The following is an 11,754-nucleotide window of genomic DNA, read 5'->3' on the forward strand; positions in this document are numbered from 1 at the left end:
AGTCGGGTCATAGTGCAAACAGGTTTGTCGCAATAACTGTGTACTGTCGATAATGGTGTTTTTAAGCAAATAAATCACAAAATGTCTCAACAATGTAAATTTAAAAATACAGTAAGTCAAAGAGTAATTGTTTTTTGTATGCTTTTGTACAGTCATGGCCACAGACTCTTGCCAACTTTGGTAAAAAAATCGAACGCTGACTCTGAATGACAGCATTATTGCAATTTCTTTTGAAAGTGAAAAATTAGATTTCATGACAGTGCAAATTTGTCTAAATGTCTAGAGTCTAAATGAAGACTTCACAGGGTATCAAAGTCATTATCCTTTATCTGGTGGGAGGTACGACTCTGATTTCAAATCAGTTTGTCTAAATGTCACATATGGATATGAAGCAAATGTTAACCTCATGGTTGTGCTGAAACCAGAGGATCACCAAAGTCATTCAGATTCATCCTCTGGGAACCATCCAAGTAGTGGATGCAGAGATATTTCACTGGAAAAGTAAACCTTAACCTGCTGATGGCACGAAAGGAAAGTCAGCAAATTATTTAAGTCATTAGGATTAATCCTAGTCGAACCCAAGTCCTAGACTGTGAAGGTAAATATGTTCATATGGGAGATGAAGTTCTGTATTTTCATAACAGAAATTAACCATATATGAGACAAATTTCCACTGCTTAAATTACACATTCTTTTTACCTCTAATTAAAGCCTGTGGCTGAAAGCAAAGAGGTGGTACTTCTACTGATTGTTATCAGCAACAATTCTAGAAAACAGGAAACCAGTAAATTATGACTTAAAGACAAAGTCAACTTTAAAATTTAGCAGCCACGGTGAAACTTCCCTATCAAAGGCTCAATTTGCTTTTCCAGCTTGTGTTGCCCCCCCCCCGATCAGCCTAACTAATTAATAAAGTGACAGGGATTAATGTGGCCTGTTTGATGACAAACAAGCCTTTAGAAGACCTAATTAAAACTGAACCTGCACCATTCATTACATTTGCTGTGGCCAAACATTGAATGTGTCAAACAGGAATGCTCAATTATTTGCACACACACACACACACACACACACACACACACACACACACACACACAAGAAAAAAAGAAAATTAAAAGACTATATTGAAACTTCAGGACAAATAAACCTCTAACTGGTTTTAGACGTCCCAGCTTGAGCTCAAAGGACCTGCAGTAATTCAATACCAGCACTAGGTTTCTCATTTCTCTGGAAACCCTGTCCTGCTGAACAACAGATGAATTTACAAACCAGCGTTGAATTATTTAGCCCAGTGTGGTACAACAGAGCTGACGGGCGGTCAGGTTACCTGCCACCATCGCCAAGAGATCAGCGGGACTCTTCCTTCTGGAAAGTCTCCATGGGATTTGGCCAGTGTTTCATGTGTTTAATGACACACTTTTAGGTGTAATGTCAGTTTGTTCATCAAGAACAGGGTGCAATAACACCAAAAGCAAAAGATATGAAAATGTATTTGCATGAATCAGCGGCGAGTGAAAGATTGAGGAGTTGCAGCTTGAATTTATAAGCAGCTGTTTTACATAAGCCGTCTCTCTTAGCAGAGCCGCGTCTTGTTTTTCCACAGTTACAGATGCAGAATTTGCCTCTTAAAGCCAACCAGAAGAGAATTTCTGTGCCTCTCCAGTCTTGTAAAATTAAAAGAAACTGCTGTAGCTGGTAGGTATGACCCAATAAAAATCTGAAAGTATAATTACATCTCCCTTGAAGAAAAAACAGCTTCTGAAGAGCGCTACACTGACTTTACATTTTAGTGGTTTGCAGTCTAATTAGTTATAGTAGCTCTATGGCCTTTAATTCATCCATCTGCATTTATACCAACCCGGTCCCCGGGGCACCATGACATGTGATAGCAGTTCCCTTCTTTTTAAAGCCAAGTCTACTCTGCACCACTGCACATGTTGCACATGTCCATGAAATGCTTCCTTATGATTCTTATAGACTTGAACCTAGATAGTGCGCTTTTATTTCATTAGTGCCTCAGTAGGAAATTAACGAGTAACTAGCTTAATAAGTAATTCCTTTAGACATTTTCTGTTTCCGCCTTTTCCAGGTCAAGCATTTTCTACTCGTCTCTTTTTTTATGTTTTTGTAAACTGAATATTTTCTGATTTGAGGCCATCAGACAAGGCCATTAGTGGAGAAAACAACCAGCAGATTGATGATGATGATGCCAATTTTCAGAAGCAGGTCTACAGTCTATTTATTCACTCTACGTACTAGCTATCTCAGAATGTGCAGTAAACTTTTTCTGCACAATACTGTGCAAAAGTATTGTCATCTCATTTGTTTATTTTTTGTGTCAAAGGAGCCAGACTTTCTTGTAATATTTTAAAGGGTTCTTAAGCAGCAGTTCTCCAGACTTTCTTCAGTTTTCCTTTGGGTATTAGCTGCTTTTGCACACATTTTTGGTCCAGTTCTTGTAACTGACAATGTTCAAGGGAATGATTTTGTTTGTTAAGCCACTTAATGCTAAATCATTTGAGCGTTAAAAAGGCACCAGGGATGAACTAGTGTTGTGTCTACATATAACAGACAAATTAGTAAATTTAAGTTGTATGCTTAGGCACTTCACATTACTTGATCTATGAAAAATGCCAAAGAAAACATAGTTTGACAGTCATTAAATAGCATTACTGCACTCACAAGGTGATTTCCAAAGAACTACTATCTTAAAACTTGGTATATTTTGGTACAGTGTGCTTTCCATCTTTCCAAAAATTGAGGAAACAACTATTTACAGCAGCTGAATAATATCTGAAAGTGATGTTCTTAAGAAATAGGACAAAAAAACGGTGACATAAATATATGATATATTACACAAACTTTAAAGATCAGATCTTTAAAGAACATGAAGCTTGGATTACTGCTCAGCCAGCTAAGTGGCAAGTATGGAGAAGTATTTGAGTGAGTCAACATGGTCAGGTGACATTAAGATCAGTTCGGCTAAATCAATTAATTTTCCATGGGTGTTCCTGGAAAAGATTTCCTCCATGTTTAACCAGCAGACTAATGCCTTGCTGTAAAGCCCATGCCATTTGTTCTACAGGACGTCTAAGCAACAGGAGGCAAACATAGTAAGTAAAGACTGGATCGGGCCGCTAACACTCACTTTTACACTGTTAAGCACCCTGTTAGCCCATTTTTGACATTTTAATCTTGTTCTCAAGTTGCATTCACTGAAATCTGCCCTGGAAGAGAAGCAGCTAAATACTCTCTTATTTAACTCTAGCACTGATGAGTTCTCATCCTACCGCAGCGGTTGAGTTTGGAAACCACCACCACCACCTCCACCACCTTCCTCCAGTGGGGCTCGTTCCTCCTGGTCACCTCCTCCTCCTCCACCTGTACCTCCAGATCGGAGGTGGCGCAGCTCATCAGGCTGGAGGGCGCTGTACCAAGCCTGCTGCCCGCTATCGGGAGTCAGCACGGGGCTCTTGTCCTCCTCCTGGCCTTGGACCTGACTTTGCACGGTCTTCACCATGTTCACCGCGTTCACCGGCAGCTGCAGCAGCTTTTGCATGGCGGTCATGTTTTAAACTTCGCCTTGACCTGTGGAACCACAGGTTGGATCACGTGGAGAGAAAAAACAAAGAAAAAAAAAAGCTGCGAGAAGATCAAAGCTTTCCGGTTAATCGGAGGAAATTCTCCTGGAGCTCCTCACACAGTTTTCATGCCACAAAGAGCAGCGTCAGCTACTCTGTTAGAAATCCTCCTTCCCTCTAAGGCTAAGTATGTGGACATTTCCTGCAAGACTGGCACAGCAAGCCTCCTCATAAATGCTCCATCCTGAGGAGAGGTTGCTGCCTATTCCCCATTAAAAATCCAGCGGTAGCTCCAGAGCTCTGTTGTATTTTTTTCTCTCGCTGTCTTCTGTTACTGCTGAGTGAAGCAGCAGACATCAGCTGCTCAGTAAATGGATGCTCGGCAGCGAGGGGCGTGGAGTTTTATCTGCCGTGACGCCTCTCCTTTCGCGACTCCTCCCTGCTGCTCATGTGGTTCCTGTTGCCGCACCAGTCACTCTCTTCCTCTTTACGCATATGTGTGTGTGTGTGTGTGTGTGTGTGTACAATATATTTATATCCCAGCTCACCAACAATGACACAGCCTCTCCCCACCTTTTGCCACGTTATCACTCGCTTCTCCTCGTGTGTGTCATCACTGCTCCAAATCCTCACATTAACAGCTAGAAACTGCACGTCTCCCCTCCACGCTATCACGCCGTCTATCACAGCTTCTTTTATCTGCCCTCACCTGGACTCAACGCCAGCAAGCCTTTGCAGAAATATTTCCTCCCTCCGCTCGCGCATTACGCTTAAAAACCTTCCATCCTATTCATTTTTTATAGCCATCGTTGTGCCTCTTTTTTTCTCTCATCTTACATGACTCAGCTTTCTTGGCAGTGTCGTGATGAGGACATCTCTCTCTCTCTCTCGCTATATTTCTATGTGGCTCTAAACAAAAAAAAGAAACTGCCTTGAAGCACAACTGACATAACGCGCTTCCTGTGATCTGCAGTAGCTCAGTGACAATTTGTTGACATTTGCTTAAGACTAATAAGATTTTTATCCATGATGTCATCAGGAGCAAACCCTGGGCTTGCTGCGCCGGCAGCATCTTTACAGTAAACAAAAAAACAAAAACAAATGCAGAAGATTTACAGATATCTGCAATTTGCTGTAGTTTTTTCAGAAAATACATTTGACAGTTTAACACATTTCAAACTCTGATCTCCTGATTCTCAGTTTAAAGCACTCAAAAAAGCCAAAAGCTGAACATCACATTTTTTTCTTTTAAACATCCAAATACAGTTGATTTGTGACAGCAACAACACAGCACTGCTGCTGGCTTTTCTTAACTTAGATTGTCTTTTTTTCTCTGTCTGGTCTTTAGGTGCAGTGCAGTGCTATCACACCCTCTAAATGAAGGAGGATGAGAGCAAAATTATATATGAAGACATAAATTAATAAACTCTCATATAGTCTAAAGTTGGATGATTCATATTCATGCTCTGTGTGGCCACAATGGAGATAAGGCTGGTACCTACATTGTGTTCGAGTTCGATGAAAATATTATTAACAATGTCATTACTATGCTAAATATAAGATCACAGCCAGTAGTCAAGCCTTAAAACCCAAGGAAGCACTGGTCACTACTGGCTATCACTGATATAGCACTTGTGTTGCCTGACAGTCAGTCAATTTAGGAGCTGTTTTTTAACAAATCAAACTGTGGAAAAAGACGCATGCATCCATTTTCATAGCTGCTTATCCAAATTAATTTCAAGGGGAAGAGTGAAGCCATCCCAGTCACTGATTACCTTTCTTTGTTCTGCGGGAGGAAACGGATGAACCATGAGGAAAACTACGTAAGCTCAGAAGGAACATGCAAACTCCACACAGCAATGCTCCAGTCACCAGAAGCCAAGTCAAATCCCAGAAGCCCATTCAGAGCCAGTAGTACAGTATAGTACAGACTAGTAAATGCAAACAATAATATTTAACACTGTTCAGTTTGAACAAAAACTTTAAAGACAACACTTTGTGGATATAAGGTGAGCATATTAACACAACCTGGTTGTGTTTTACAACGTCACATTTTAGGTAACTCACTTTTTTTTCTTTGTGAAGATATCATGTTCATATCTTAGTTTAACTATTTCACTCTTTCTGTCATAAAGATGGCATTTGATGACCTCCACTCAGTATACATCAATGAAAACATGGCTTGACAATAGGGCTGTTCGATATAACGATATATATCGGATGACGATATAAAAACATCTATCGTTTCATTTTACGCTATCATTTGTTTCGTGGTGTCGCAAAATAAACTGTTTACGGCAATATTTTTTCATCGTTTTGATGGACACTGTAGTGGCTATATTAAATTCTTAAAGTTCTCTCTTTCTCTTATATTTTCAATCAAATCCCGCAGTGCCAGACGTGTTCCGCTGCTGAAGCCAGTGCATGTCCAGGCCCGTCTGAAGTTTGCCAGAGAGCACATGGATGATACAGCAGAGGATTGGGAGAATGTCATGTGGTCAGATGAAACCAAAGTAGAACTTTTTGGTATAAACTCAACTCGTCGTGTTTGGAGGAAGAAGAATACTGAGTTGCATCCCAAGAACACCATACCTACTGTGAAGCATGGGGGTGGAAACATCATGCTATGGGGCTGTTTTTCTGCCAAGGGGACAGGACGACTGATCCGTGTTAAGGACAGAATGAATGGGGCCATGTATCGTGAGATTTTGAGCCAAAACCTCCTTCCATCAGTGAGAACTTTGAAGATGAAACGAGGCTGGGTCTTCCAACATGACAATGATCCAAAACACACCGCCCGGGCAACAAAGGAGTGGCTCCGTAAGAAGCATTTGAAAGTCCTGGAGTGGCCTAGCCAGTCTCCAGACCTCAACCCCATAGAAAATCTGTGGCGGGAGTTGAAAGTCCGTGTTGCTCGGCGACAGCCCCAAAACATCGCTGCTCTCGAGAAGATCTGCATGGAGGAATGGGCCAAAATACCAGCTACTGTGTGTGCAAACCTGGTAAAGACCTATAGTAAACGTTTGACCTCTGTTATTGCCAACAAAGGTTATGTTACAAAGTATTGAGTTGTATTTTTGTTATTGACCAAATACTTATTTTCCACCCTGATTTACGAATAAATTCTTTACAAATCCTACCATGTGGATTCATGGATTTTTTTTTTCACATTCTGTCTCTCACAGTTGAAGTGTACCTCTGGTGCAAATTACTGACCTCTGTCATCATTTTAGGTGGGGGAACTTGCACAATCGGTGGCTGACTAAATACTTTTTTGCCCCACTGTAAGACTTGACTTTCTCTGACTTTACTAGACAGATACAGTGAAGACTGACCAGGAAAGAGAGACATGCAGCAAAGGGCCACAGGTCAGACTTGAACCCAGGCCGGCAGCTCTTAACCATGTAGTATGTGGGCACCTGCACATCCAACTGAGCTAAACTGGCACCCAAAACCTTTGATTTTATTGTTTAAGAACACTGACCTACGATAATAATAAAAAAAAAGAAGCCAAGGCCTTTTTCGTTAAGTCTTGCAAACAAATAGTCACCTGCATCAGTCTCTGGTCCTTTCAAAGTCATAATTTATTTGTCTTACGTGCTGAAGGACAGTGTACACTTTTAAACGGAAGAAAGCCGATCTTTTCTCTGGATGATAATATACAAAAAGATTGGCACGATCTGAGGACCGAAGCAACGTTTCACATCCAACGTGTCTCCAAGGCAACAACAGTGAAGGTCGTGTTAGTGTGCTTCCACCATTATGTTTGCAGACAAACCGGTTAACCCACCTTCACTGAGCAAATTTTGACTTCTGCACACACACACACATCTCTATATCAACAATATCCAGCCTACACTGGAAAAACAGTAAAGAGGGTGGCATTTAATCACAAGTAGTTTTGCACTAATGACTAATGTTTGCCAGACAAACTCGAGACAAAACCTCCTCCTCCTCCTCCTCCACATCCAAAGTCAGTTCAGAGCCTGAAATTCTGCCATCTATAGACACATGGCTCCCTCTGCTGGTGAATTATGGTGACGCTGAAGGCATTAGAAACTGAGCGGGGAATGTTCTTGCTTCACCCACACAGTCTTCTTATGCTTACTGCCCTTTCCATTGGAGCAACAAGTCGCCAGTCAGGGTTAACACAGATACAATATCCTCATTTCTTGTATCGTATCTTGTATCCTCAGTTCCTCTCCTTGTGCCTCTGTCCCTTTTCACCAAAGATGTGAGTAGAGGAGAAGCAGAAGAGACACGAGGAGAGAGAAACCAAGGTAACAGGGATTTAATAAATGAGACATCCTTTGCGTTGGAGCCTCATTTTAAAAGCATTGCAGAGTTTGATGCGTGGCACAACCGCATCATGAATTGTTTTATTTAAAACCCGACTACTGTTGCCGTTCACGCTATCAGATTTAATAGTGCATGTTGGAGTTTTTTATATTTAGGACCCACATGGCACAATGTGAAAGATTTACCTTTTCTAATCCAACACAGAAGCAGTTTGATCAGCTTAAATAATGGAAACATTGAAAACAAGTTATTCAATGAGTCTTCCTCTTGCAGTGGTTTGTACATTGCAGCTAGGGGTTACGACTCATGTACATGCTGCAGGTACGCTTGCCCACCCTCGATTATAGCTCCTGCAGCAAGCTTCCTCTTTCTTCTCGCCTCCAGATGCATTTTACAGATTGATAGACCCTTTAGCATGCCATACTGAGATTGATATCTAGTTCACAGGCAAAGGGACAGAGGAGGTATACGTTAGTGAAATTAGCAATGCCAATTCATTCACACTGACATTCATACTCACATCCAATTTAGGATCCAAGTGACCTAGTCTAAGCTAACATGTCTGTCTTGGATCTGTGGGAGGAAGCCAGGGGGAACCCACAGAGGCACCTGGATAAAATACAAACTCCACACAGGAAGGCCCCAGCTGGCCAGTGAATTTGAGTCCAGGATGTCTTTGCTGTGACACAACAGTGCTAACCACTGCACTAATGTGTCACCTTTGTGCTCATCATGTCCAAAATGAAAAATACTCTCAGCAGCCAGTGGTACTCTTCAGCCTCCAAGTAGATACACATAGGTATTAATTTCAAAATCCTAGGTGACTTCTTTCTTGAGTTATTGCATTCACAAGATTCTCAGAAAGCTTGACCTGTGACCTATAACCTTGAGGACAAGTTCACTGAGATGCAAACTTATCTGAGATTTTTAGCAGATACACCTATGTTATCAATTTGAAACTCCTACAGTGTGTCGTTGCTGCCCTGGCAGAATGAGAACAATACCCCATCAGGCTTTCATGGAGGGAAAAGTCGTAAAAAGCAAAAATAAAACTGTAGGAGTGCACGGTGTGTTAAATTGTCATTTCTATTGCACCGTTTAATCCCATCTCATCAGATATTTTTCACGCATGACAATTTGACTTTGCATGCTAGTGAAAAAAATTATTTTGTAAATAATAACTTTCTGAAATTTGTCTGTAGTTAAGCAGTAGTTTCAATAAAAACAAACAAAACAAACAAAGAAAAAAACTATTGTTAAATGACTAAGTGCTTTAAGCTATGAGCCTCTATAAGATGTTGTTAGCTGGTATTAGTGAAACTTTCGTTAAAGTGGATCTAACGTTGTTGGACTTGGACACTGGTGAACAAACTCAGAGAGAAAGCTGAGGAGGTAATTTAGCCATTTATATAGCGCTTATCTACTCTCATAGAGTACTCAGAGCACTCTATACAACATGCCACATTCACCCAATCACCTCCATTCATACAAGCACTTTCTTCTATAACCCTCTTTACTTTAGTGCTGTTTAGCTAACATTCACACACATTCACGCTCCGATGGATGCATTGGAGAACAACTGGGGATTAGGATATTTGGCATCACCACCAACCTTCCAATCAGTAACTGACTTGCTCTACCAACTGAGCTACAGCCACCCCCGCAATCAGCTGTGTCGAATCAAAGACACATCTAAAACCTGCAGGACACCGGCCCATGAGACCTGGAGTTCCCCCACCCCTGCTCTAATCTGCTGACAATAAGTAACTGTGATGAATACATTCTTTTTATTTTCAATTAAAAATGTGAAAAAATTACTCACTGTAACTTTAAACACTAACCTTAAATTAAATAAACATGTAGAAGGAGCTGGAGCATGCTGACCAGGAAACAGGTGTATACCATTAAATTAAAAATGGCTTAATTAACAAGTTCATTGTCTAATGTGCAATCACAGACTGCCTCTGTATAGCTGTGTGTACCTCTTTCCCTGTTTGTGTGCCCCAATAAAGGTCAAAGTTTTCCAGATTACCAGTTATTATGCCCTATGTTATTTAAAAACATTTTTAAACACATTTTTCACAGTTGTTCAGGATGCAATATTCCTGAAAAAATGCGACTCAATGTAGTTGCAGTCAGGACTGATGACTGATGATTATTTAGCTGGTTTTGCTTTGTTTGTGATGACCTCATGATGTTTTATTTTCATGTAATGTGGAACTTCCTTCCGGTCCGGGCTTGTGTGCCGCCACCAGGCTGAGCTGCTGCCGCTGTCCAGCAGGGGTGGTGCTGAAACCTTGGAGCTCAGGCCTCGTATCCCCCCTGTGACAGGCCTTTCGCATCCCACTTCACAAACATGACGTATAAACACCGTAACCTTAAAAGCCTCACACACGTGAGCAAAGAAATGTAATAACAGGAGCGAACAACAAACAGCAGCGAGCCGCACACCGCAGCCTTATAGCGGCCAAATCACAGCCCGAGACTCAGAACTAGAAAACGAAGGCGCTGCTTTCAATCACGGGCCTGTAGCAACAAAGTTCAACATGCTGTCTATTATCTATTGACGTTACAGCATACTTTATGTACGTGTTAGCGGACATAAGGCTGCCCCTCCCCCACCATAAGCTGGCCCATAACACCCCTCCCCACAATATGACAAACAGAAACAGTAACAGGCAGCACCGAGGCAGGTAGCTCGTACCTTTTGTAGTCGGAGGAGAAAATCCCTCCGCTCGCCGGATCGTGACCGTACTCCGGCTCCCCCACGCTGGACGAGCCGCCCTTCTCATCGTTAAAAGCGGAGCTGGCAGACATAGCCGTGTCTTTCAGTGTGTTTGTGTTTTTGTTCTTGTCGCTCTCAAAGAGCAGCAGCGACGGCGATTCAGTGCAGAAGGCAGCGGGATACACGGCTCTTAAAGGCGCATACACACCGCCGTTATCTGGGGGGCGGGGGGGCGGGGGGGGTGTTATGAGGTCACGTGACTTTTCTGGATCCCCCCCCGGGATATATATATATATATATATATATATATATATATATATATATATATATATATATATATATATATATGTATATATATGTATATATATGTGTGTGTATATATATTTTTTTCTTTCATACATTTTTATATAACAGGCAGTTGAAAATTTGTATTATCTCAACTATTAACTCTAGAAACCTGTTATTATCAAAACACACACACACAACTTCTTATGTGGTAGAGTATAGTAGATAGTCTTTCACCGGCCCCGTTCTCCCCTACACTGCTAAAACTAGTGGTCTCTCTCACACTCAGGCTGTACTTCCAAAATAAACTGAAATAAATCAAATGGACATAGGCTGGAAAATAAATAAAAAATGATGTGAAACCAATTCAGGAAGAAAACATTGCCATTAACTTTAAAGTTGTTGAAAAGTTCAGTGTCATGACACACAAGTGAATCTGGTTAGTCGCTCACAATCATGGTGGATTTATGACTTCAAAGTTTGACCTGATGGTAGCCTGGCTGTCCCTAACAGTATAGGACCTGCTGCATGGGGCTATTATTGTAGCAAACGCATTTGTGCCTGTGAATCTCAGTCCACATGTGTGTATTTCAATCTGTGTGAGGATTTATGTGTGGGATTGTTAGAAAATCAACCCAGCAGAGATATAATTTTTTTTCAAATTGTTGGAAAAACCAGGAATGATGATCTTCAGTATCTTGCAGTAAGTTTACACTGTCAGTTCCAGGTGCATCACTCTGGTTTCTAGCTAGAGATCAAATCCACTGACTTGTATACAGTGAGTTTGTTTTTACCTAACTGCTTCAGCTAGCTCCTTTCTGTCTGATCCTATGAAAGAGTATACTCAGTGTGCAGCGGTGTTTG

The 11,754-nt window shown here is 41.3% G+C and overlaps 1 protein-coding gene across 12 annotated transcripts in view; it reads right to left on the reverse strand.

The window, feature by feature from the left end:
• The window catches only part of ap3b2 (adaptor related protein complex 3 subunit beta 2), a 62,424-nt gene extending 51,601 nt beyond the window's left edge, over nt 1-10,823 (reverse strand). For 10 of the 12 annotated variants that reach the window (XM_085282859.1, XM_085282852.1, XM_085282848.1 and 7 more), the window contains exon 1: nt 10,585-10,823. In XM_085282859.1, coding sequence (XP_085138985.1) covers nt 10,585-10,697 — 113 coding nt within the window. In that variant the 5' untranslated portion in view covers nt 10,698-10,823. Of the gene's footprint in view, nt 1-3,290; nt 3,927-10,584 lie in introns of those variants that run through there. The other 2 variants (XM_085282856.1, XM_085282857.1) reach the window with 2 other exon arrangements.
• Between the last annotated feature and the right edge of the window lie 931 nt (nt 10,824-11,754).

The sequence above is a fragment of the Mchenga conophoros genome, linkage group LG7 (genome assembly GCF_057382185.1).
Source record: "Mchenga conophoros isolate Kocher_MC1m ecotype Shallow Benthic linkage group LG7, M_conophoros_male_GT1.1, whole genome shotgun sequence".
In the NCBI taxonomy this organism is placed as follows: domain Eukaryota; kingdom Metazoa; phylum Chordata; class Actinopteri; order Cichliformes; family Cichlidae; genus Mchenga; species Mchenga conophoros.